The sequence below is a fragment of the Epinephelus moara genome, chromosome 12, assembly GCF_006386435.1.
Source record: "Epinephelus moara isolate mb chromosome 12, YSFRI_EMoa_1.0, whole genome shotgun sequence".
Lineage (NCBI taxonomy): Eukaryota > Metazoa > Chordata > Actinopteri > Perciformes > Serranidae > Epinephelus > Epinephelus moara.
Genome location: NC_065517.1, coordinates 24,232,909 through 24,260,650, shown reverse-complemented (window position 1 = coordinate 24,260,650; position 27,742 = coordinate 24,232,909). Strand labels below are relative to the sequence as shown.

The 27,742-nt window shown below is 43.8% G+C and overlaps 1 protein-coding gene across 2 annotated transcripts in view; it reads right to left on the bottom strand.

Moving 5' to 3' along the window:
* The window catches only part of LOC126398379 (pleckstrin homology domain-containing family G member 1), a 55,838-nt gene that overhangs the window by 4,676 nt on the left and 23,420 nt on the right, over positions 1 to 27,742 (bottom strand). For both annotated transcript variants that reach the window (XM_050057665.1, XM_050057664.1), the window contains exons 2-16: positions 25,105 to 25,676; positions 18,130 to 18,230; positions 17,006 to 17,075; positions 10,189 to 10,235; positions 7,288 to 7,438; positions 6,785 to 6,916; positions 4,672 to 4,854; positions 4,469 to 4,564; positions 4,034 to 4,120; positions 3,563 to 3,596; positions 3,332 to 3,424; positions 3,174 to 3,235; positions 2,232 to 2,417; positions 2,023 to 2,142; positions 67 to 1,915 (exon numbers count right to left, since the gene is read on the bottom strand). In XM_050057665.1, coding sequence (XP_049913622.1) covers positions 67 to 1,915; positions 2,023 to 2,142; positions 2,232 to 2,417; positions 3,174 to 3,235; positions 3,332 to 3,424; positions 3,563 to 3,596; positions 4,034 to 4,120; positions 4,469 to 4,564; positions 4,672 to 4,854; positions 6,785 to 6,916; positions 7,288 to 7,438; positions 10,189 to 10,235; positions 17,006 to 17,075; positions 18,130 to 18,230; positions 25,105 to 25,527 — 3,634 coding nt within the window. In that variant the 5' untranslated portion in view covers positions 25,528 to 25,676. The remainder of the gene's footprint in view (positions 1 to 66; positions 1,916 to 2,022; positions 2,143 to 2,231; positions 2,418 to 3,173; positions 3,236 to 3,331; positions 3,425 to 3,562; positions 3,597 to 4,033; positions 4,121 to 4,468; positions 4,565 to 4,671; positions 4,855 to 6,784; positions 6,917 to 7,287; positions 7,439 to 10,188; positions 10,236 to 17,005; positions 17,076 to 18,129; positions 18,231 to 25,104; positions 25,677 to 27,742) is intronic.

Sequence of the window (27,742 nt, the reverse complement as noted above, 5' to 3'; positions counted from 1 at the left end):
AGTTGCCACTATCAACAACGCTAGAGTTAGAAACAATCGTTCTAAGAGCTACATGTTTGGTCTTACCTATGGCAGTTCCCCCTTGTTTCTTTTCTTCCAAGATGGCTGCCAGGTCTTTCTGCTTCTTCTCATTTCTGGCGCGACTACAAGCGTCTCCAGGGTCCATGCTCCTCATGCGCAGCAGCTGGTTGGCTTTCTTGATCTTCTGGCTGTATTGCCGCGCCATAAGGAACACGCGGTTCTTTGATTTATCCATCAGGTCCAAGTCCACAGACTCACCCAGCAGGAGAGAGGAGGAGGCCAGCGGCGAGTCCAGCCCTGCCAGCTCCCCCGAAAACAAGCTGTGGAGCTCCTTGAGGGGAATATCCCTCTGAGGGGTGCTTCGCTGAGGAAGCTCCACCAGGTCGTCGTCCTCTAGGCGGAAGCTGCCGCTGCTGAGGCGAGCCAGTCTGTTACGGATGCTCTTCACGGTGCCGGGGAGGGGCTCTGGGGTGGCAGGAAGGGGGCGAGCTGCAGGACCAGGACTGTGGTTTTCTTCTGCAGTGGCGCCTTCACTTTGAGGGTCTGGCAGTTGGATGACTGGGATGGTGAATGACGGTGTAGAGGTGACAGGTGGGGGTTTAGGCTGATGTGCTGGGGGACTCTTGGGTGGAGGGCTGGCTGCTTGAGGACTAATTACAGGGGGGCTCTTTGTAGGGCTGTTTTTAACTGACGACGCCTTCTTAGGCGACTCAGTGGCACCAACAGGGAAGGCAGCAGGAAATCTATCAGCTTTCTTCTCATTGTTCTTGATGTAGTTCTCCAGATCGTTCCAGATCTCATCGACCTGCTCTGACATCTTATCCCCTTTCTGTGAGCGCTGGGAGAAAGTCTCAGAGGCAGACGAGGAGGAATAATCTGGCTCAGAGGAACATGGGACAGGATGGGACGTGTCTGGTGCTTCGTCCTCTACAAAATGGAGACTTTCCTCGGATACAAACCCTCCGAGGCTTTCAGTTAGGTCCTGCTCAGAGGCCAGGAGACTGTCCCTCTCTTGTTGTAGTTTGTCGCCTTCATTCGTTCCTTTAGGCTCTGCTGATGGAGGCTCCCTGAAGCAGATGGTGTCATAGATGTTCTCCTCCACTATCTTGAGCTCACATGGCCCAAATGGCCTCCCCTCCTGTGTTGAGGACCGGTTGCTGTCTGAGGAAGTGTCTGGTTCAATCAGAGGCTCTGTGACCGCAGGAACCTCTGGAGCATTTAGTACCCTCGCTGCTTGGGCCTGGGAACCCTGTGCATCTGCAGAAGTTTCTTTCCGGCTCTCCTCTGGGTCCCTTCTGACGAGGCCCATGCTCTTCAAGTCCTCATAACTGATGTTGTCATACACGTTTTCTATGTCGTCTATCGTCAGCTGCTCGGCTGAGGATGATCCAGATATGTCGTTGCTGGAGGATTCAGTGTGGATCACTTCCAGGTTGCTGTGATCAGTCTGGTTGTCATCAGGACTCTGTCGGGCCTCCGTTGCCTTCTCCCCCGCGCTGCTCGCCCTCCGCAGGACTCTGCTCCCGTCAGGTGGAGGGTCAATCTGCACAGTGGGCACCTGTTCAACATGCCAGCTGCAGGGCCGAGCTGTCTTGGGCGATGAGGTGGCTTCCGTCCTCTCCGTGGGCGTCTCTGGTTCTGGCCCGCTCTGCTCTGTCGGGACAAACATCTGGTAGATGTCCTCGTCCTCGTCGTCGGGCTGCATGGTCCGCTGGCGGGTGGGGAACATGGCCCTGCGAGCGCGGTGGTCCGCCCAGATGTTCCTTACAGGATTCTCACTCTCTGTGATTACTACAGAGGGGATGGGGGTGTCTGGCGGCTCCTCTGTCACGTGAGGTGTCCTGAGAAGCGGTGGGTGGCGACTTCCATCCCTCACCAGGGATTCTCTGGCTTTCTGCAGGACAGGAAAGCAGACGTTGTTGTTTAACATGTCATTAAGTTAGTCTAAAATCATCAAGACATAAGCAGATTAAATTATCATGGTGAATTTGTGATTAATACCTGTAAGTCTGAGGAGCTCATGTTGAAGGTTTTCCACTGTTCTATACTGTCGACAGATGCCTGAGGGTTCAGCCTCTTCCTACTGCTTTTGCCGGGGACTCGCAGCCGCTTTCCGCCTCCCTGAATGCAGAGTTATCAGCATTAACAACATGTCTGAAGAGGTCATACTATATGTATGAGCATCACTCGTTGGGCAGCTTTAAACTCACCAGGCCACTGTCATCTTCGTCGTCAGCATCTTGCTGATGAGGCTCCTCTTCTCTGTCACTGTGGTCAAAGTGATCGCCGGGGTCCAGGGACTCCTGCGATTGGTTGATGAGGCTGCGGCTGCGGCCGATGGTGCCCAAAGCCAGCTGGGACATTGGCGAGAGCAGGGTGGCTCCCAGACTTATTCGCTGGAGAGGAGAAAGGTTTTTGTGTGAGAACTCATTCACCTCAACTTAGAATTTATTTAGTTAACAAAAACTATGAATAAATATGTCAGCAACCTTTTTTTCCATGAGTAAGACTAGACGACGACGAGACAGCACCTACGTCATTAAACACTAACTGTGATCATATCAACATGCAGTACTGATGATGAAAAAAAGTAGTTAAAAAACTTTAAGTAAAATCTTGTTTTACTTCAGTTGCCCAAAAAAGGGCAACAAAATATTTTAGAGTGGTCAGCCAGTGTTAGTTAAGCAGCTGTGTATTTGTGTGTTGGTCCATGTTGCAAGCATTGGTTATATGAGTGGGGATGTCGAAGTGAAACTGAAGTAGGGCAAGTAATAATTCAACCTGCGTTTTTCATTAGATAATAAAATAAAATCTTGTGAAATAAGTTGGACTAAATCGACAAAATTATTTTTTAGGCTAGGCTACATTCACCTTCTTTGATGACTAAAAAAATTAAATAGCAACAGTTGTCATTGATTAAAACTAGAAACTAGACTGAAATAGTGATGTTTTTTGTTTGTTTTTTAAAAACTAAGATAAAATTAAAATTGCTCAGACTTAAAACTGGACCAAAAAACAGGATGAGGTTGCCTAAATATGATAAAAACTAACAAGGACATTTGACACAGGACTAAGACCAGGACTAAATTAAAAAATAAAGGCAATAAATTAACACTACCTGAAACTGTTCATCATGTCTGGTTAAGACTCACCTTTTCGCCGTCTGTGTTGGCAGCATTCTGCTTTGCATTTTTCAATAATTTTGATAGAGGTTCTGGAAAGTCAAAGAATTATCGATTAATTCTTGAAGTTCAGCCTTGCAAATTGTATAATTCAAAAAAGATATAAAATCCTTTTGTAATCTTGTTACCTTTCCTGCGTCCTCTACGAGGAGTTGGACCCTCCTTGGTCTGAGGGGAATCCTTCTTGTCGCCATCAGGGCTGTAATGAAACCCGGGATGATCTGGAGAAATCATAGAAAAGATGCCAAAAACATAATTATAAAATGCATTAAATACGGTTGCTGTAGAAGAACATAAAATTAAACAGACTTTAAAAAATATGATTTTGTTAAATTATACATATATAAATAGACACTTACGCATTGCATCCATCTCCAAAATCGCTTGTTTGGCCTAGAATTGAAATAATAAAATGAGGGTGAGTTAAACAGGTTATGAGTGAACATAAAAGCTGACACTAGGTGGCGCCACATTACAGTCCTGTGAACTACTGTGCTCAAGTTTGGCACTCAAGAGGCCACTTTATGTAATCACGGTGAACTTTCCGAGTGACCTTCACCCCTGAGGAGGAATCATCAGTTTCCACTTGCACAAGGCCAGAGGCAGAAGAAGAGACAGAAAAGTGATTGTGATTTAATGAAAACAAATGAGGGGAAGGAGTCAGAGCGCATGAAAGTGTGGAGAAAAAGCAGGGAGGAAAAAAAAGATGGAGGTGAAGAAGAAAACAAGTGGACAAGAGGGAGTGGCATTTCCAATACATCCCACTCAAAGTCTGTGTTTACGCCGTCAGTGAACTTAGAGGGAGCTGTCAGGAGGCGAGCCGCTCTTACCTTGGCGGGGATTTTGGCCGGATGGTTTTCAAGTATGAGTCTCTTGAGGTGTAAGATCCACATGCGCTTGTCTTGCTGTGATTTGGCCTGAGGGCAGAGCGCAAAACATCAGAGGGAAGATAATATCAGACATGCAGTTTAGGAGGCGGTCGAGAGGGCTGCGATAAAACCCTTGAACATTGGGAACACGGCTTTCTTGCGTCACACAGATTAGCTTTTATTTTTCAGCACTTGTCCAAAACACAGTGGTTAGGTAACAACAATGGCTGCCATTAGCCTCTAAACACTCAACATGTCTGAGCAACTCAGCAAGGTGAGCCTGGACACCTGCAAATAATCATCACACTTTCTGATTGCACCCTTGCTGCACAGTTCAAACACTTCACACTTTGACTTTTGTTATGATATGCACTCTCTTATGTAACATTGCTGTACCTGGACTGTGTGCTGAAGTTTGGGATTCTTGTAGTGAAACACACTGAAACTCAGCGGTTCTTTAGGAATCACCTCCACCAGCATCAGGTTACAGCACTGCAGGAAAGAACAACAGGAAGTAAAAACACTGTTGCAGAGCAGAAACATCTGCATATTTCTATGTCTCTCTTGAGGACACAAGATGCTTCAAAGACACGACTGACCAGTATGTGAGCCTTGTACGTGTAGGTTTCCTCTCGTTTCTTGGTGATGAGGAGAAGCTTGTCAAACAGGAAGAGCGTTCTCTCATTTTTGGCTCTCTGCAGACGAAACGTTCCTTCGAGAACCAACTCTCCGTAGCCGATCAGGTCAGGGCCCTTCCAGTTGGTCAGCAGGCTCTGGATTTCCTACAGAAAGCACAAAAATACAGGTTAATGTAACTAACTGCACTCCCTGAAGAAATATTTTCATATTTTTGTAAAATTGAAACAGTGATTCCAGAGAGAAGCAGACAGAGGGGTCTACAGTCTGTGTTTGAAGGATATATCCAGGATGTCAAACTGACTCAGCAGCAACAACAGGTTAAAAAGACAAAGATAGTTAGAAGCTAAAGCCGAACTATAGGCTACAGATCACAGTGTAAAAGTGAACCACCACATCACTGCTGATCGCCACACAAGACAATGAATATAAAGGGAAACTTCGCCGATATTGAACCAGCTGTGTGTCATCGCAGTGTGTGCAGATGAACGGTGGTTGGCTTCGCCCCAGTGTCGCTGCCAGCACCTGGACCTCCACCGCTGGGCAGGCGGGGATCTCTGGAGGAAGTCAAACAACATTCATCTGCACACACTGTGATGACACAGAGCTGGTTGAATATCAGCAAAGTTTTCCTGCTTCCCTTCACTGGTTCCTATACAGCAGGGTCAGTCTTTTTTTCACTGTTATAATCATTAAAAAGCAAAAGCAGCATGTGTATACATTCAGTAGGCTATATCTTCAATAGCTAGCTAGCTAACCCTACACTTTTCAGGGTTTGATTTTGGTTTTGGAACAGGGAAGAAACGTATATCTTTTTCAAACCTCTTCAGGTAACGAGTATCATGAATACACGACATGCCCCAGGCACAACATTTAGCTCCAAATCCACAAAACCAGCCTGAAAACAACATTTAGCTCCAAATCCACAAAACCAGCCTGAAAATGAGGGAAATCTGAAACGACTGCATTAGAGTCAATGGAGCACAGCTGTGTTGCTGTCGGACCCTGGTCTGACCCGGCCCGATGCTACGTTATGATTGGCCTGTCTGTGTCTAGGGGCGGGACTTAGCGAAGGGTCAATTGAACAATTTACAAACTCTTGCACAATTCGTGCAGTATAAGTCTCATTGATCTTATTGAATGCTCAGTTCTTCCCAAACAGCCCCTCACTGACAGGGAACTGAACTAAAAGTGAAAATCATCTATCTCTCTTTAGAGCCAGACTCCACTGACAAAAACAGTAATTTTTCCTCACTGAACACTGAAGCTGTTGGTCTACCACTGCCTCGATCTGTAATTTGTCAGTGTTACTGTGTGACTTAACTGACTCCAAACTAATTCTTTAAAACACCAAAGTAAAGAAAAACCCCTATGACTTTTGGATACTTCATTTATTGTGAAGGCATGCTGGAAAAACAAAGTTTTCTTCATAAATTCAATGTAACACGGGCGAGTAACTGATGTACAAATGTTCATTTGGAAAGGTGGGTTTTTAAAGATAGTGTGAAGGAGAATGCTAAAGGATGTCTGCTGTGCTACTGGATGAAGGGAGAAACAGACTATAACCAGAAGGTTAAGGACACGTTACAAACAGACTTGCAGGGGGGTAAACACAAAAAAGAAGGTAATGAAGAGGACAAAACAACAAAATGCTGAAATCTCCACAGAGCCAATCCTTTCTCCAGAGCGAAGGCTTCCTCACACATTCCTGCATTCATCTGACCCTTCTGGCTCCCAGCTGATAAAAGAAACAAGCTTCCCTTTTATGTGCCCTCCTTATGCAAGGCCATCATTAGCCCAGTGGAAAGCGCAGCGACTTGCGTAAGACGTGGGGAGGATCAGAGCCTTGGCTGACTCAAAGCTAGACTCCACATAACTGTTCTGCAGAACAATAAAAGAATTGGCTCCTTGAAAAGGCTCGACACTGCCGCGTCTGTTTTTGTTAAAGGAATAATGAGAGACGTGGAAAGTGTGCGGGGTGCATCATGGAGGAAAACATCAGCATCAAGTGGAAAACACCTGTTTGATAATGAAATATTTTGCATCAGGCTTTATTCTTATGTGTGCTTGTCGTACCTGCAACCTAACGGCGTGCTCGTGCTTCCTCTTCATGTCATTGATGTGCCAGGCCACTCTCTGCATGGTGTCTATGGCTTCCTGCACAACCTCGTAGGTCTCTGTGTCCTTCTCCATGTGGTTGGCTATCTCCTGCACGGACATGACACTGGGAGTCAGCACACACACACACTGTATGCACATGCACAGGGGGCTCACTCATACATTCACCTATGTGTGTGTTTCTGCACTCTAATGCAAGCACATACATACACAGGAACATACACACTGAGCGCCATATGTCTAAACATTTGGCTTCTCCAGTGGAGATTGTCACTGGGAGCTGAGTCAGAATCGCTGCTATCCAACCGTACACATGCATTTGTATCAGTATGGATAAAAACATTAGCGAGTCCTGGACTTAACAAGTGCGTGCCTGTGCTTGCATTTCTGTGGGTTTAAGAGTAATTGTTTGCGTGTAAGTGTGTTTTGGAGCGAGGCAGACGTCAGACAGACAGACGTACGTGCAGCAGTAGGTGGTACTTGAGGATCCTCTGCACTGGCTTGAGCAGGTAGGAGCCCAGGGGCAGGGAGTGCCTCAGAGATTCCTGGCGCTCGCGGAAAAACTTGGCCAACGCCTTGTTCCTCATGCACTCTGTTAGCACAGCCACCGACCTGTGGAGACAAAACACAGCCAATAAGATATCAGGGATGTGTAGCAAAGCAATTACACACTGATGATATGTTAAAGCTGTAATGTATGTCCTGACAGATGATACTAAAAAAGGAAAAGACGGAAAGAAATATAAGGCATGGTGTGTGAAGACTGTATATAACACATTATCAATTTGAGTATTTTTATATCTTTTGGATGTGTGTAAAATAATGCATCAACTCTCTGCATGCCTGTCCTGAATACTCTGTTTCAAATGTTTTCTCTACTCTGGCTACAGTATGACGTCACAGTGCGCAGGATTTCTTTATATGGTCGTCTGCTCCAGGCGCGCTACTGTAAGTGTTTACATAACGTAGCCCACACTGCTACATGTAGCTACATGCTAACCTCAGGGAAACGTGTAATTTTGTTTGCTGGTGTTGTTAATTTCTCCCTGCTTTCAGATCATAGTCCTGCTGGGACATGTCTGCTTGTGTTCAGATGCTTTAATTGGTAATTTTTTATGGTAGAAAGTGCCGCTGTTCTCTGTTACAGTTATTGCCCGGCTGCAGTGACGGTGCAGAGACACCGAGATATGGAGGACCTGGCAGTGGAGCAGACCGGGCTTTTTAAGGAGAGGGGCTTCAAGAGACATGTTCTAGTAGAAAGCTTAGACACAAGTGCGAACCTGAAAATGAGCATAATAGGTCATCTTTAAAAGATCCCTTCCCTGACTATTGTTTCGAGAGCCCTGGCACACTGAGCCGACAATCAGTTATCCGTCAATGTCAGGCCGTCAGTGAACATCTGTTGCCCTACTTTTTGCAGTGTGTTCCGCACCGTTGCAACTATTTGGCCCTTGTGGAATTGGCATTGGAGACTGCGGAGCTGACCGGTGAATGAAATCACCCTAATTGGTGGTTCTACTTAAATTGTGAGAAGAGAACTAGAGGTGAAAGTCAGGAGGGTTTGTGCAACATCGCGTTGTGTTGTTAATGTGCTAACTGGCTAACTAGCATCTTGAATCCTTCCTGTTGGTCTCCCCTTTTTGAATATAAGGAATTAAGACAATTGCCACCTGCTGGTATGGAGAGTAATTTCCTCTCATGCAGGCAAAGAGTGTACATGCTAATTGGCCGTTGGCTGTAGTATCTGCGGTGTGTTCAAGTGCAACTTTTTGGCCGAAACAAAGGCAACATGAGGCGACAACAGTCAGCCCTCGTCGCCACTACAGTACTTCTTTGACGACAGTTTGGTGTGTCTGGGCCTTCAGACCGACATGAAGAATGGTGATGCTGTCCTTAAATGTTCAGTGTTTCAAGGTTGGGTGTGCTCCATCAGATAAAACTCTTCACACACAAACATTTTGTTCCTTTTTAATTTCAATTTGTATTTTGTTTTTTTTTCTTGTCCAATGAAGGTCAGTAAATGGCGAGGCTAGTAAATAATCGTTCAGTCCTATTTCAGCTTCAGATCTCAGTCTCAATTGATGTTTTTACGGTTTTCTCCGGCAGCATGAATTGATTTTTCTGGTCCATACTCCACTAAAAGCAGCAGCACTAAACAACCTTGTAAGACCTGAATTTACTGGTTATTGGGGCGAGTTTGCTGTGTGAGCTATTGGAGAAGAAAGAACCTTTTTCACAAACAAATGGGGGCTTAATGTGTGTGTGCGCGCATACACAGTGTAAAAGACGGAGAAAGACAGTTGTGAATTACCCAAAACTTTCTTACTGTGGCTCGTGTGTGTGTGTGTGTGTGTTTGTGTGTGTGAGCGCATGCATGTGCATGTCTGCATGTCTAAATTCCAGTGAGGCTCCACACAGGCCTCACATTGTTCTGGAGGAAACCCGACCTTAGAGCACAGCATGGCCATGATACATCTGCAGCCGCTCTGTGTGTGTGTGTGTGTGTGTGTGTGTGTGTGTGTGTGTGTGTGAGTGTGTGAGTGAGTGTCTTCCGTGTGTGTGTGTGTGCACGTCTGTCGTGTGTGACCTTGGTTGGGGTCACCAGCTGTGGTGTGGATGTGGGAGAAGGTCTATCTCAAACAGCTGACAATAGCCCCTTCACACACACACACACACACACACACACACACACACACACACACACACTGCCCCCCCCACCCCCCCCACACACACACACAATCAGCACACAATTAGCCACAATTAGTTTGTAAATTGTTTCTTCCTCCACGTGCCTTTCTTATCCTACACTGCGAAAGAAAAATGGTAGCCAGAGGAGAAGGTGTGTTCGGTAGGTGCCGTGTATCTTGGCATGAAGAGCAGCGTCACGTTTCACACACACCGACACAAAGGAGCTCCACATTATTCCTCCCATAGGAGCGCACTCACACCGAGCTTAATAAAACATTAACAGCGTTAGGTATGATAAAGTGACAACTGTAATACCCCATCTGTCAGTGTGTGAGCTGTAACTCTGTCAGTAGGCAGCGAATAAAAGAACGGAGGAAGAAGAAAAAAAACTGGGGCACGGAGGAGGGAGGTAGAGAGACCCTGAGGCACAACTGACGGCAGACACATTGACTCCTGCTGAGGTGACTTCTATGGAGCGTGTCAGTTTGTCAGGGAGGAGAAAAAGGTAACGCATTGATCGATGTACACAATGGAGCTATGTGAGACGCTGGGAAGACAGTATGTGGAGGTGAGATCGAGATAGGATGACAAGCAGAAGATGGGTTTTGTACAGTAGACAGGTGAACTGAATATATGCACACACACACAAACACACACTTTGGTTGCTGCCTTACCGTGGGTAGTTGGTGCAGTACTGAGTATAAATGTGGAATTCTTCACTCTGTAAAACAAAACAAGGGCAAATTAGTTGATGCAATAAAGTGACAGGATGCAGGACTAACTCAGCAGTCAAGAAGGTAAAGATGATGTCATGTGATGCTGATGTGTGTTCACTTGTGTGTTAAATCCAGGCCTGGATTGCCTTCCTATTGATCCTGTTGTTTCCCATTCTCCACGAGCACCCAATACATAGGTTTTGATCAACATTTGTATATACAGAGCAACCAGTTGTCTCTCTTTTCTATGACAAAAATATGTTTAAAAGGTGACCCTCTGTAGCTTTAACATCAGTTTTCTAACAAGCTCACAGTCACAATGTCTGCAGGTATGATGTTTTCTATGTTCACCACCGTGAGGGTGCATCTCTGACAGGTTTTTTGGGTAATTTTTGGTTCAGCATAATTACAGGATAACATTTAATTAAAGGTCAGTGACGTATGTTTTTGCTCTTAAACAACAAATCATGTACTTTGTGTCTACTGTCAACCTGCCTGATGAGACCTGATTTGGAAAGTCAGTTTCCTCTTTTAAATCACTTCATGAAAAAGTATTTTTATCATGCGGCCTTTTGGAGAGAAAAAAAAAAATAAATAAAAAAATAACTTTATTATCATATAAATGTATAAATTGATCAGATGTTTTTATGGTTCATTGTTCTCGTGTATTTTTTTGTTTTTTTCACTTTGTAACTTCTGGTTTTAATAAATTCAATATAAAAAAAACTTTATTATTGTCTTATTATTGTGACCATGCATGCTAAAAGCTTCCCATTTTTTATGTTTTACCAGACAGCCACTGGTTTTCTTTCATTTCTGTTTGGTGAGAAAATTTCACGACAGTCTCCAGACTGATGACATCACAGTCGACATCAGGTCTACATTAGTTTTTATGAATGTTACACTATTGTTGCTTCGTAACAGTTTAACTGCATTTTAATTTGAAAAATCTACACTGTTTTCTCATAACAATAATGTTCCTTTGACGTTCACAAAGCTGGATTTCACAACCAAATCAAGAGTCTGCTAATAATCACATCATATGAAAATAATCTGAACACAATGGATATCTGGAACAAGTAAAATTGGTTCCAAACCACTTGTACTGTACGATGCTTTCAAGGTCAAGATTTTCTGTCCTTCTCGCCTCACTGGTCGGACTGTACCTGCAGCAGTCCGGTGCAGATTTGATGACGGTTATTTCATGTTTACGGCTCTACACACTCTGAGCCCACAGACAAGGCATCCCCTCTCCTCCGTTCAGTGCTACTAATTGAAAGTCAACCCTGTAGCTTATGATTAGCCCTCGCCCTGGCCTTTAAGTCTCTTTTGATCCCGACGGCCCTGAGCGCTCGGATTATACATCCCCTCATACTTCATCGCCGCCCCTTTAATTGAGACTTTTCCCACCTTGCATGCCTCTCTGAACATCAAAGACATCAGAGGCCGTATGACTTATCAGAGCCTGAATGAACCTCTTTTTCTCCATTCTCCACGCCCTATTTCTTGATCTCATTTTCCATGCCATCTCTTTATCGATCTTCTATGGATATTTTTTTGATTTTCCTCTCTTTTAGAAATGCATTCCTGCTCTTTTCGGATCCACACTCCCCCTCATCGAGCTCTGTTGGAGGCCCGGACGTGAACCCCTCACTGTTGCATAACGTGAGAGCCTAATTGAACTCTATTTGTGTCCATAAACACTTGGGGGTCGCAGGATGCAGGAAGCGCCATCATAAACACACAGGGCAGATGACAGTCTGTCCTGGCTCATGATGTGCGCTCACACACGCACACACATTGAGAGAAATGTGGACATTCACACATATTTCCCAACATGTGATTCATGGTCATACAGCATGCATACACTGGGCGTGTGTGGATGTTTCTTGCTTTAGATAAATATACATTCCTATTCAAGCCACAGCGAACAATTCAAGCTACCTACACGAACGCAAACAGAACACACACAAGAACACACACGCACGCAGACTCTCACGATTTGTCAGCCCGAGGTGCTCCGTGGGAACTTTCCTAAATTGAAGAGCAGGGCTCTCCTCCTAGTCTCCAGCAGTCTGCCGCCACAGACCAGGCCTAAGCGCAACCAGATGTGCCACCATCGATTCCTGACGACACACACCAACGCACGCTCCTGATACACACTCTTAATACCCCTCTGGACCGTGGACCCGAGACCACAAGATACATAAATGCTTCTATGAAGTTCAAATTTGTGCAGAGCATGCACGTCTGCAGACTTTGTCATTAAAGCTGACATGTCTGCACACACTCTTTGAAGCCAACCATGTAACCAGCCGACCCTGAAATAGCTCAGATCTATAATATGCTTCCCTTTGAGAAATATATACAAGCTAAGCTAAATCATATAATCATCAAATCCAAATGCTGCATGTGAGAGCTTTGGCTCCGACACAGGATGAAAAATAACCCTTTCTGGAGTATCAGGATACAAATTATATAGAAAGACTTATTTTTTTGAGCTGTGGCCGCTGATCGCTCCTCAGTGAAACAAGACAAGGTTGAGTTATTTCAGCACCCGCTTATCGTTTTTAATGAGAACGTCATAAATCTGCAGTTTTCGTTGATTTGTCAAGACTGGACAGGTCACGGTGAGTCATCAGGGAAGCTCTGAACATGACAGAATCACTAGGGGCGAAAAAAAGGAGCCCGAGATCTTGTTGTAATAGTGCTCCCTGTGCTTCAGTCAGCATGTAGCAACCCATAAAACGTGTTAAAGGCTTACTCATCACATAGCAGAGCTAGGATCTAGTCAAACAGAGAGGAACATGAGGATAGATAGCCAATTATCTGAGAAAGGGAGAGAGAGAGAGAGAGAGAGAGAGAGAGAGAGAGAGAGAGAGAGAGAGGCAGAGATTTACTACTAGATCTGACTCCTCTTCAAACACGGTGCTGGGTTGTGATTCTTGGCCGCTCAGGCTAGAAAAATATTAGCTGCGAGTGTCTGTGTGAGTGTGTATGAGTTAGATGTGCGACAGCGGATAGTGAAAGAGAGGCTTTGTGGTTTTTCTGGGTCTTAGCGACCATGACTAACCTTCTGCAATACAAAAGAACTCAGGTTACTATTCTGGTCACAACCCTTTTACCAGAAGTCAGCCTGTAAAATGATGAAACCACAAACACACACACACACACACACACTTGTATGTCTCACTGTAAATGGTGATGGTCAATAGTTACACAATACTTCCAGTCAGTGGACGCAACCAACCTACTTACTGACAAATCCATTGAAGCCTAAAGACAGCTTTCACCATCAACAGCTACTGTCTCCTCCTGAGACCTGAGCTGTTGTCTGCTAAGCATTTTTATTTTCTCCTAGCTATTTGGGCTAAGTAGGACCCTGATAACTTTAAAAAACAAAGTGTGTTATCCAGCTGTTCAATCACAGTGTAGGAGGGGCGGGACAAATACCACAAACACCAACTGTTACATCACTGAATAACAACAACAAAAGAGAAATTCATACTGAACCCACACAGACTAAGGGGTTTGTCCTCTCTCCCTACGTGCTTCAGCTGTCCCCTTCATCCAGAGCAAGTACTTTGGGACGGCAGTTTTACTTCTGACGATATTCTGTGTCATGGCAACCAGACGCAACCAAAGTGTCTCAGCTGAAAAAACGCTGCACCTTTTTTGCATCTCACTGCCCTTCTGTGCTCTGCATTTAACAATTAACAAGAATTTAATTTGTTTCAAAACTGTCATATTTGTTATTTAGAAAGCAACAACATACCTAGTAACTAAAATCAGGATAAACCGAGTAAAAGATGGCGGTCAAACTACACATTGCGCTCTTAATCCCCACAGAGTTAATTCCTTCACCCAGACAGCGCTAGTACCAGACGATCTTCCTCAACGGATGAAGTTTGCCAAGCTGCATTGTGATTATCAATGTTTAGATTTTGATTTTTTTATCAGCACTTAAAGAACTTCATGTACTTTTTCCGAGGTCAAAAATGCACTTTAACTCTCAGCTTTTAAGCCAACATGAAGGTGAAGTCTTTAAAGTGATCAGAACATCGAAAATCCCACGAGAAATGTCAAGACTTCATCTGCGGAGGCTCCAGAGCAGCTGCCAATGGAGCTTGTGGTGAGATTATTTTACCGCTGTTTCCAAGATCAAGAATTTAACTTTTAATCTCAATGGGAAGTGTTTTCGTAAAGTAAACTATGAGTTGTGTAATGGGCTATCATAACTGTTTTAGGTTAAATTTGACAAAATCAAACGCACTATTTTCAAGTCCTGGCCACCAGCTGAACTATATTCATGCATATGAACATTTACAGGTACAAACAGCAGTGAAGTGTGTGTGTGTTGGAAAGGGCCGGAAGCAGCAACTCAGGAGTTCTTGCAGTAAAAAACAAGGGCTACTATCATTAGTTTTAATGGACATCTACAGTACGAGTACCAGTATCATGAGAGAGAGGTTATCAGAGGCAGGATGTGATTTGGATTTCAAGAGGTGGAGCACTGCTCTCAGCTGGCTGTGATCCAATTTCACCCCCCGGCTATAAGGATGTTACTGTTTTTATAATAAATGCTGTCCTGACTACAGAATAGAAGCCAACTGTGGGGATCATTTGAGATCAGTTCACGATGCTGTAATGTTAATCAGTCGGTAGCAAGATGTCATCGCGCTGGTTTGTTTATGGATCTCAGTTAATTATGCAGAGTGGTGCTGTGGGCTGCTATAAAACTGCTCTGCCTAAACAACAGCTGCTGTATTTAGGGCGGCTGTGACGCTGACTCTGACTAGTTTTTTTTATATATGGTCAAACAGTTGCTCTGTGGTATTGGGTGTAATTGCAGTTGGGTTGGGAGGGAATGTAAAGTGTTTTAGAGGAAGTGCAGGAATGCAGCACATTATCATGGGACATAATCATGCAGTCATTTTTTTAGGGCACGGACAGGGTGAGGAGTAGGAGTGGAGGAATAGCTGGAACACGCAGACGAAGGAACCGGGGATACTCTGACAGGAGTTGCTGAGTCTAGTTTTTCTTGATGAAGCACTGCTATTATCCCCCCTCCAGTAAAAAAGGTGATTATATATTTGGATGGTCCTTAAAATTCCTCTGGAGGTGTCCTTCCTCCCGGGCCCTCCTGCTGCCCTGTAAACTCACATTCCGACCGCTGAAATAATTCTACTAGCGTCAATAAACTGAGCTGACTTCATGCAGCATCTTCACCTGATTTTTGTTAACTTATCTCTTGTATTAGAGTGTTTTTTTTCTGTCTGTGTGTGTGTTATGTGTGAGTGTCTGGACCAGCTGTTTGGACATGTTTCAACGAGCAGAGGAGTGTGTACAGGCAGAGAGCCAGGACGAAGTACTCACAAGTATCAATACTACAATGTAAAAACACTCCATGACAAGTAAAGGTCATGCACTCAAAATCATACTTAAAGGAAACTTCACCCCCAAATGATCTTTTCTATATCAGTTACTCATCTCATGTTACCTTTAATTTGTGAGGAAAACTTAATTTATCTCACATGCCTCCACGGTGAACAACAAATCAAAAAACAGAGAAAATGCTTAATGAATTGAAGTCATTGGGGGCCACGTTTAACTACACCAAAAATATATCAAAACACCTGTTTACAAACTGTCACGCAACTCCTGCAGTCTGATCCAAGTCTCATTTATCCAGTCGTATGCTCAGTGCTTCCTACACAAGTGCATTTTCGGAAAAAACAGCTATCTCAAAAACTTCTACATAAATAGTTTCACACACAGATGAGTAGCACACCTGCTCTGTTAATGCGGAAGGGTTTTGAACAGTAACATGTTACTACAGTTATAAACAGTTGTAGGTTACTTCAATTCATCAAGTGTGTTCGCTTTATTGGATTTTTTTGTTCACCTTGGAGGCATGAAATTAACACAGAGCTTCCTTTGCAAATTCAAAGTAACAGGGCAGGGCTGCTGTGTATACAATAAAATTCAGTTTTTAAGACTGATTCAACAATAGGCATATTAAGACTGGATTAACCTTTACATTGTTCCAGGAACCTCCCTTTCCTTGTGTCCACACAGCACAATAAAGTAGTAACGATCGTTGTTCTCAAAACGCTATTTCGAGGGACTTGTGTATACTTGCAGATACAAAGAGTATTATGGTTTACAGCATGACTTAAAACCTTCTTTCCTCATTTTTCTTATTTAAACAGTGTGTACCCTATAAAGTTTTCTTTAACTATTTTACATTGTGATAAAGGGAAGTGTAACAAAGGTATACATTATCAAATTGGGAGACATTCTAGTACATTATTTTAAGTTGGTCAGGACACCAGGCATTCTTTAAGGCATCTATTAATTTGTCTATACCAAAAAAGGTGGCTGTGACTGTCTTTGTAAATCTATTAATTTGTAAGCGAAGTGAGAGGGTAATTTTTTCCATTATGTGTATTTCATTTACTATATCTGTATATTGGCGGTGTGAATGCAAAAAGAAAAAAAAGCCCTTGACGGTATGTCGTTTTTGGGTGACCTCCCTAGAACTGCTTGGTCCAAAAATGCCCCTAGTTTAGGAAAGAATTTTAAAAGAAGTTGTGTTTCACAAATTTGTTCTGTTTTTTTCTCCAAATAATTTCTGATTTTTACATGTTTTGTGAAATGTGCATTTTTCCCTCTTTGCTTTGGGCTCCAAACAGTAATTTAACTTAAAATACAACTATACCAGTTAAATAAATGCCGTGGGGTAAAAAGGGGGCAGGGAGGCGGCCATCTTTACCTTGGATACGAAGCACTCTGCGATGGCCACGGGGTCGGCGTTGCACTTCTCAAGATCATGAAGAAGATCCCTGAAACACACACAGAGCTCAAAGACATCAGTATTTGACCGTACACCCATAATTTCCTGCGTCTTCACACATTAACGACTCTCCCACGGCTCATTGTTCCCAACAGTTTGTCAGGAGCAAGAGTCACCCTGGGTACAGAAATGAGGTCTAAGGCCACTACAGGCTCTGAACAAATGAGAAACTTCCATGAATTCAAACAGGGCAGCTCCTGTGTGTAGCTGTGTATGTGTAAGAGCACACTGTGGAAAAAAATAAAAACTGTTGGGAGTTATTGTTTCATGGCTGAAGCATGAGGTCATTGTGACTGCTTTAAACTGCTTTTATGCTTCCTTTTACTGGCCAGTCTGTCTGCGCGTGACAGCTGAGAAATGAATAGGTGTGGGGAAAGAGTGTGCACGTTTGTGTCTTCAGACCACCAGGGCTGATGCTCGACCGGCCACCTCGTCTGAATACACAACTCGCAGACACACACACGGTTTAGAATGGTGCCGGAGGAGGCAAATATGCAGACGTGGACTTATGACACACAAACACACACCTGACTGCAACAACGCCCTTCCCTGAAATCAACAGGTGCTCAGCCCAGTTTCGCCACGGGCAGCACATTGTTTGTTGATCCTGGGAGAGACAAGCGTCTGTGTGGGTTTTTAGCCTCCAGTCGTCATCAGCAAACTGAAAGTCAAGATCAATGTTTTTCACTACACACGTCAGAGTTCTGAACATTTACTGACTCACTTTCACGCAGCTGAGACACTTTACATGAAGACGACTAATAATGAAATATTGAAGTAAAGTCTATCTGTTAATATATTGTTTATTTTTTAGTTTCAAACACATTAAAGTCTTTGGGGAGTGGAGTCGAGACTAAAATGTCAAAGCACAGTATTTTAACCCTCACTTTCCCAGCGTGACAATCACACACCTATCTTGAGTTATTCTCTGATGATGACGCTTGCAAGTCGTAAACACAGGAATCTTTCCCGACTCTCCCACCCAGTTAACATGATGTGAACGCAGCATTAGGTCTGAGTCTCCAGCTCTTTGTGTGCTGTACCTGTTAAAGTGGTAGATGTCCTGGATGTTACCAAACAGGGAGCCTTTATCCTCAGAGCTCAGGGCCAGCCGAGACTGGTTACTGATGCACTCCAAGTAGTCCTGCAGAGAGAAAACAGTCATGTTAGAGCATTCTGACTGGCACCAGTCTTGGCATACACTCACAAACACACTTGATTTGACAGGCAACTCAAACTGTGACTCCTACAGACTTCACCTCACCAGCTTTCAAAGCCCACGGCTCTCTCAGGACACTTGACTCTACTTTGCACCACTTTGGCCGGACAGCCTCGTGACAAAGACGCTCTGTGAGTTATCTGTGTGTTAATGTGTGAATACTTTCATTTAAGTCTGATTTAGGGCTTTTAGAAGAGAACCTGGACCGTATTTTTCCATGATTTGGTGTCTAAATGACTGAGTCCGGAATAAAAAAAGTTACCTTGTAATGTCATTATTGTATGTGTATAAGATACAGTCTTGAGGCTTAACCTTCCAGCTGTAAGATACATAGTTGTTGAAGGGGGAGAAACAACGCATCTTTCATCAGAGCCTGTATGCCTACTCTGCATTGTTTGGGGTTGCGTTACCCAGCAATGTGCAGAAGCAGTTTCTATAGAGATAAAAACTAAACACTGTTATTATATATGATTTCAGTTTTAGTTAGATTTAAGTGGGAGAGACGAAACTAAAATTCTAAATATGCATTGGAAAACAAAGCCAGCTGTACTGTAGATAACAACAGCCCATTAGTGTAACACACTGTGTGACCCCTGGTATTGTTGTTTAGTGTAAACAGCTTGATAAGGAAACAACACAGGTCATCAGATTTAGTGTCAATGAATGCCAGAGTCAGACGACCGCCTCGAGACGGCAGGTTTAACGCGGCCCCTTGTTGAAAACAGGTATCAGTGTATTCAGGAGGATTTCACTCTGTGGCTCTTATCGCTGCCTCCATCACTGCCGTTAGTGAGGAGTGCTGATTAAACACCAGCCTCAGGTCTCAGCCCGCCCCGCAGCAAGAAAGTGAGAGGTGGAGAGAGACAAACCAGTAGCTCTAAACCTTTTTACTCTTGTTTACGAGCTTTCTGCAATACTGATAGTCTTTGTGAGAAAATTCCGTTTACTGCTGCAGGCTGGAAGTGTTTTCGTTACATTTCATTCCTTCCAAGTTACTATTTTTGTATTTTCTATTCGTTTTTATTTTGTTTTTGGCTTTGTTTTAATCTCAGTTTAGTTTTTATTGTTCAAAAATGTTTATGTTTTATATTTATTGGTGTCAGTTTTTTTTTTTTTACTATAATACGGGGGCTACTTGTCTGGGGCAAAATTTAAGAAGTTCAAAACAGATATTACAAGACAAACACAACAGTTTGTGAAGGCACTTGACTCACACTCATGCAGACACCACAGTCTCAAAAAATATACAGTAGAATGAGACGTTTATATCTACATAGGGAGCAGGTCCTCATCCATGGAGTCCGCCATGTTTCTACAGTGGCCCAGAATGGACAAACCAAACACTGGCTCTAGATAGAGCCATTTGTGTTTTCACATCGGTCACCATAGGTAGTAGCCTCTCCGCGTCAGGAGCGTCGGTAGCACAGATTTTGTAACATGAAACTGCGTTTTTCGGGGTTTAAACCAGTTAAAATGACCAGTTCTGTTGGTTTTGGAAGGGAAGAGACCCCTGCAGATAATTTGGCTCATGAAAAAAATCTCCTGAATGCCTGGATTGGAAATTATCAGACAAATAGATGAGCACACATTAGCAGGTGCTGGGCAAGTGGGTCGTTTGCAATGTGCCAAACAGCATAGGAGATGCACTGATTAGTAAAATGAAACTACTTTATGCTGTGTTTTTACCGGTTTTAATCACCTGGTCTGTTTGTTTTGGAGAGGACGGGACCTCTGAGGATAATTTGGCTCCAGTTAAAACCTCCTGAACAATAAACACTGAAGGAATCCTGAGCAGGAGAAGTTTCAGCTGGTTACAATCTGCAATCCTTAATGCTAGATGCCACTAAATCCTACACACTGCTCCTTTAACTAAAATGTTTTTCACATCTAGTTCTTTGATAAGTTTTAGTTAGGTGCGGTTTTCTTGTCGTGCGTTGTTTGCACTTCATACCATGTCATCACGGTCTCAAGCCAATAAATCCGACAACACAGATACGCAGGAAGAACACAGTGTTGCACACACATCCACAAAAATGATCCCAACCATCAGTGCAGCTGTATTTGAACTCTAAACCAGGAGCAGGTGTGGATAAGGATGAAGGAGGAGGAAGCATGCAGCACAGTAGCAGTTTCAAACCCTGACCACAGTCTGCAGCACGGCAGGACAGACATTACAACACTGAGAAAAGTGCCAGGCTGCCCTGAATGCACGCCCACACTGATCATTTCACCACACACAACACTTGTGTGTTTTTAGAAGACCAAAGCGGAGAGGGCGACAGACTCTCCCTGCTTCCAGTCTGCTGCAGTGGCTTCTGTTCCTGGTAATGTTTTATGTATTTAGCCATCATTATCATTATTACTATAATAGGTGAGCCTGAGCAGTCCATTAAAGTGTGTTTGGTTAGGCTAAGGGAGGGATGCAAAGACAAAATTATCTCAGCTAAAGGCTGGAAAGTTAATTCGGGAGTGAGTGACAGCCATCTTGGATGTTTTGGGTTTACGGCAACACAAGAACTTTAAGCCAATAGTTTGGTTTTGAGGTTTTGAGTTGCAGAATAAGACTAACGGGCATGTTGCTGGTTGTGTTGAAGGGTCACGTCAAAGGGTCATGTTTGGATTTAGCTGACTATCGCAGGTAAAGTGTAACACGATGCTTTATTAGCCAAGAGGTCACGGATCTGACCCTGGCCTGACTCAGTCACTCCTCACACTCAGCCAAAGCCTGACTGAGCTCAACAATGGGCAGCGTTCACATCCACACACACACACCTTAAGCAACACTCCCTGCCGAGCATCAGACATAACATGTACAAACTTGATATTTTCTCATGTTAACCATTAACCTCTGAAAGTACCCACACTCTTTTCCTACACGCCAAACACATCCCTCACTCCGCACCGCTGTAGGAAGTCATTCCTCCACACAATGCCGAGTGTAAACATCCAAATCTCATTACTTTGAATGTTTCTGCGAGTCAAGTGATGTTCAAAGTTTATTTCCAAATTCCTGGTAAACTTTAAATGCCTTGGCAATGCGTTCCAGGTCTCAGAGCGAGACAGAGAGGAAGAGGAGACAGAGGGAGAGACAGATCAGAGCTTTGTCTTTGAGGTTGTTTGTGGATGGCGGATTAGTCTCATTACACACACTGATCTAGAGTCAGCACTAATAAACACCCAAACAACGTTCACACACAGAAATATATGGTGGCCTGAGAGCTAAACACACTGCATCTTAAGGAAAGAAATGCAAATACACAAAACAAAACCAAATGAAGAAAACATCTTGTCTAAAACTCACAAACACTGCAAACACAACCAAATACAGAAACACTGCAAACACTGTTACAAAACAACAGATGTTTCCATTGGACCATAAGTATAGCAGGGACATTCAGAATTTTTAGTGTGTCCTGGAAACTTCTGTTGTTTTGTGACTAATTTTCATCATGTTTCTGTGTGACTTGCAGTGTTTCTGTATTGTGTTGTTCTTCTGTGGGGTTTTTTTCTGTTCTAAAAATATTTTATTTATTTGCTTGTCTTTTGTCTTTTTCTTATGTGTTGTGTGTGAGCAGACTTTGCAGGCTCCAATATCTTGCTCCACACTCCAAAACACTGATGTCAAGCCATGCCCAGCTGCCTCACCATGATGAAGTTAGTTTGAAGCTGGATATTTGACAGACATTCACTCCAGGACCCAGCAGCATTGATTAGTTTGACTTTCACCTGATGTCAGCAGTAGCAGGACAGTAAGCTCCGCCTGCAGTGCTCCCGTTTACTGCCAGGGGCTGAAATGGACGATCAATTGTACTAGGAATAAAACCACATGTGCGTTCACGTAACTGCAGCTCTCCGTGTACATTCAATGTGGAAAGTATGTCCAAGCCTTAAGAGTTGTCTGGACACGGCTCTCAACATGGTGGTGACTGAGCCAGCAGCTAGCAGCTAATGTTGCTAACCCCATAAACTGCCCTACACAACAGCAACAGTGCTGACAGAGCTAACAGTGCTAACCTGGGGGGAACTGGAGAGTTGATGCTAAGCTTCTATGACGCCCTAAGCAATAACCAACGTATGAGCGCAGTGCAAAGTGGCATCATGAGCTAGGCAGTAGAATACACACATGCACGAACATACACGCGTGACTATATCTTTACATATCAAATAGTCGTGTCTGTGTTAATGCTTTAAGTTGCAGTATATTGAGCTTTCAGGGCCTCCGTAGTCATGTGTTAATTCATGCAACAACAACAAGCGCTATTTACACACATACAGCTCACACTCCGACAGGCACAGTATGTGTGTGGACTGCAACACCACCGCTGACAGATGAAACACAGGTGAGCCCAGGGGAGTCTGGGTAAATATTTGTGTTAAGGCTGTCACACCCTCTTCCACTGCAGGAAGCAGCAGGGGCAGGGGGATTATCGAAACGGTGGTTGCTGGACTAACTCTGTATGGGCCGGTGCTGATAATAGACGGGTCGATGCTGTCCAGCAGCCTGAGCTTTTCTCTGCCGTGTTAAAAGCTCTATTCACACAGATACAATCAGTGCAATCCATCCTCTGTGCACTCACTGTGACTGTCATTAAAGGGGTGCAGACAGGCTAAACGCATGCGTCTTTCTCCCAAAGTAGTGGTGAAGAATTAGCTGTCCTGCCATGTAAGCGTGGTCTTCTCAGGGCTGGGTGGTCGGCCTCTCTAATGGCTATAGGTGGTCTGCAGAGTGGAGGCAGCAGAGGGTTATTAAGTACAGCTCATAAGCTCTGTTCAGTGTTATCCTAACCTACTTTGGACATTGTTATCTCTAGGCTAAATCCCCACCTAACTTCCCCTCTCTGTCTCCCCCCTTTTTCCCTCACCTCTGCCTCATGAAGAGGGGAGGAAAGGAAGGAGGAGCAGGAGAGACATCAATCAGGGGTGACAGGTCAAAACCGCAAAAACTAACCCTCACTCTCTTTATTTATCCCGTCTCTTGGGAATATGCGTTTCCTGCTCTCGTTTGACAACAGCCATTCACCTATTGAACCTCTTTAACCCCAACAAACACACAAACACACACATACTGGCCCATGCACCCGCAGCCTAGAGTGGAGGAGGAAGCGCTGTTAAGGATAGGGAGGATAAGGGAGGATATGGGAAAAGGTGGGCGAAGCTCCAGCACAGGCATGCTCATACACACATGCAAAATGCAACAACTCCAACACCTACGTTTTGTTATTTTACACCACAATCAATCTGAATTAAGCTGCAGAATTCAAATGAAATCACATCTGAGCACAAACAGCATGAACATTAAGAATCAAAAAGAGCTGAGCAGAGCAACAAAGAGGAGGGGAAGAGAAAGGAGAGCAACCTTTGATACAAACCACTACACCCAACCCTTCACAAAGCCACTAAAGCACTGACTAGAGGCAATGTGTATTCTTGCAGTTCAAAGCCAACCTCACAAAAAGAGCGTATTTATCCGAGTGTGTGTGCATACAGTATTGTGTGTATGTGTGTGTGTTTAAAAAACGTCTGAAGTTTTCAATGTGTGCCTGTGCCTGCAGGACAAAGGCACCGGTGTCGTGTAACTCGGCCAAACCCCGCCTGCCAGCGCAGGTGACCTTATTGTATCGGAGGGTTCCCAGCAGGCAACGAGCTGTGTGTGTCACGTGTGTGAGGAAAACCACAAAGACCTGAAGGATGTGTGTTATCTGGTGATTTAAAGCCCCGTATCGCTCCTGACGTTCCACTGCCTCGCGGGCCTAAACTGGGTCAGCAGGGAAACGCTTTAGGTCAAAGATGGAACCTTCAAAAGATTTAAAACTGTTTGCTCCGATTTCAGTTTCTGCCTCTATTTATTGAATCAGGGCAGCGGTTCAGTTTAAAGGGTTGAGAGATGATTCACTTAGGTACAGTCATAAATGATGATGTATTATTATAGATTAAACTATCCAGCAATATAGAAATTAAGTCAAATTAGTTCCACCTTTACCCACTGCAAGACGAAAGCGATGAACACATGAATGCATTAATAATCATTCTAATCCAGTAATATAAACTATATCATTCATATCATTCATTTACTTTAGGCACTTCAATTATATAATAATGCTAATACTTTTGAGCTTTTATTTCAGTGAAGATTTTAATGCAGACCTTTTACTTGTAACAGCATATCTGTACACTGTGCTATCACTACCTTTAACTACGTAAAAGGTGTGAGTACCTCTTGCACCAGTGTATTTCTGCTAAACAAAATTAAGTCGTTGTTTTTAGACTTTACTCTGTTTGCCTTTTCCTCTTTGAATGAATCATTTAAAGTCACAAAAACATCACAATGAACACAAATTTGTTTAAAGCCAGGGTAAAGCAAAGATAAATGTGTTCTGAGTTTGTCAAACCACAGAAAAATATCTTACTGACCACCAAGCCAGATTTAAGTGATTAAAAATATTGCCAAATATATAAAATTAGGTTTTAAAATTGTGAAAAAATAAACAGTATTCTCTGCTCTGAGACACTGTGGGCATGTCCACTATAGACGCTGAGCTGAAGATCAAGCTGCCACAGAGCAAAGACCTCTCATTCGGCAGCACTGTAGGTCACAGTCTTTTCACGTTTTCTATAAGTATTTTGTAACATGTATAATTAGGTTAGAAAAAAATCTCTGATTTTACTTTCAATCTACATTTGATGACCTGCCAAATGTGCTAACACACCTTTGAATTCCTGCCAATATGTGAATCCTTCTGCTTCTAATTTCTCACACAGCTTGTGTTTAATTATATTATCGTGGTCGAGTGTTTCTTACCTCTACAATGCTGCGCAGATCCTGGACGTAGGTCCTCTCTGTGTCCATTATCTCCTGCACCACCCGGTCCACATACGTCCTTGGTCCTTGCACCTGACCCGTCCGCTCTCCTCCCTCTGGGCTCACCTCAGGCTCTGAATGTTCTGTCACAGTCTGTCCACTGTCCTGTCTCCCCTGTCCCCTCCCTGTGTCCATCCCTCCATCATTCCTATCATCTTCCTCCCCGCATCCCAGCTGCCGGGCCGGGACCAGTTCCAACCGGATTGCCCCGGAGTCCCGGTCTGAAGTCACAGGGTTACAGTGAGGGGTGGGGACGAGGGTTGAGCGGCTGCCCAGTGAGCAGTGACTGTCCCGCGAGGAGGCAGAAGAAGAGGTGGAGCTGTAGCTGATCGGCCTTTCGGCGCTATCCGGAGAGGAGTCCATGCTGAGGGCGGAGCAGTAGCGCGAGGAGGTGTGGCGGAAGGCCGGGTTGCGGAGGCAGCGGGAGGGAATGTCAACGGAGCTCAGGGCCGAGCCAGAGTCCGGGACTTCAGGGAGTGGAGGCAATGCATCAGGTAGGTAGTTATAATCGTCTGGAGAGGGACATGAGAGAAAGAAAGAGATCAGTTATTAATCAGTTTTATTTCACATGTTAGTAGTGTTCCAATTTATGATTAATTTTTTGGGGGCTTTTTCAGACCAACAATTGCACACACTATCTTCCTCATTTATTTCAATGACAACCCTGGCTTGTGAGGCAGCTGACAGCTCCAACTAAACAGATTCTCATGACTCAAGTTGTCTTGCAGAGTAATGTCAAGTGCACTCGCCAAAATGATCCACAAATAATGGAATGCCTTGATCTAATTTATTAGGTACTTTGCGAGCATTAAGATGACAGAGAAAATTATTGCTTGCTGAAATGACGAGACCCTTCCAACGTTGCTCAATCCGAGCTCAGTGTTGCATAAATCACTGTAATCTGTCTTGGTTTTTAATAAAGCTTCACACTGGACTTCCTGGTTTGTCGTTTCCCTTCTGTCTGTACAAACCTGTAGCAACATGCCTACACCACTGCAGCCCCTTCAGCTGCTGTACTTCGTGGTATTGTTGGTCTGAATGTCCCCTAAACAATGACTCTGCCTGTTGCATTTTTAAATATATGGTTGTCATATTAATCACGATGCCTGTGTATAATTATTGAAAACAAATACAACCACGGTCTAGACAATTGGTGTGTCCAATACGTCTCAACAGAATGGCTGTCCTTGTTTTTCTAAATAAATAATTGCATACGCAACACACGATGCTGCTGACTCTCACAATGATGTTGCAACTTTCACATCTACCTTTGCAAGAGACTATCAGAGTTTTAGCTTTATTGAGACGAGATGGACAGCGCCTTTGTACCTATTCCTCTTTTTCTTTGTGCTTTAAATCAAAATGCATCCATCTCCAAGAACTTCTCAGACTTTACACCTTTGATCATTAGACCTTCAATTTGGATAAGAAAATATATATGGCTGGACTATGCATGACTGTTGGAGGCTACGCAGACATTGGCCACTATCGGAGCCAAGGTCCGATGATAACGATAGTTTGTAAAACATCTGATTAATCGCCCAAACCAATTAACTGGTCATCCTCTTGACACAGGTTGTTACTAAGGTGACGGCACCTGTTGCAATGTCTTATTTCCACTTTCTCCTCATACTGGTGGCGGCACCTGTTTTGACGTTGCAACACTTTATATTGAGTAATAAACTTTGAGGCTTGTGTCATACAGACATGGCTCTTCCTCAAACAAATTGATGAGGTGATCCTCTCTTTCCTCCATCTAAAACTACCATTTCGACCACAGCCGGTTAGTTAGCTGGAGAGCTTTCTGATTCCACCATGCTTTTATTCTTAACGTTACAGTGGGTACAGAAAATGAGCCAAACAAAGGTGTCAGTCATCTGATGATAGCAATGTCCTTTCCTCTGCTGTGACAAGAGTGTGTGGATGAAACATGACTAGCTGACTACCTCGTTAATTTCACCACACTATCATGCTACACTGGTTACAGAAAATTAGGAATACAGCAGTACAGGACTGTCGGCACCTATTCATTTGAAAAGAGCAATGGCCTATGGGTAAATACCAACTCTTAGGTCATCAATCACCCTGACAAATGGTGTAACTTCGTCAATCACTCACTCAGTGACGGGCAGACTCTTGTGTTTATAGGACTGGCTTTGTATGCCAAGCCAAAAATGGGTAAAACAGAGCAACAGTTGAGGGTTTCCTCAGACAAGCAACAGAAGCCAGAGTGGACAGAAGTAGCAAGATTAGAATTACGACACGGAGTACAAATAAAGTTAAGTTAAAGTCTTTCAGGCAAAGTGCAATGTCTTACTTGTTTCAGTAATAGTGACTGTAAAAGTTAATGTCCTTACGATATAACTGATGCTGGAGAGTGAGATCCAGAGTCGTTAAAATTCAAATTAAATTCACACATTTGACAGGCACTGACCCTGTATTTCCCTCTCTCGCTCTAAGTGCTAAAAAGACTCACTGTGTGTAACTTCTAACAGTTACAATACCACTTTCATATTCTTACAGTCTCTATCTGTTTAGCATTTCCAATTCCCGACATACCAGCTGACCACAGTCTAAC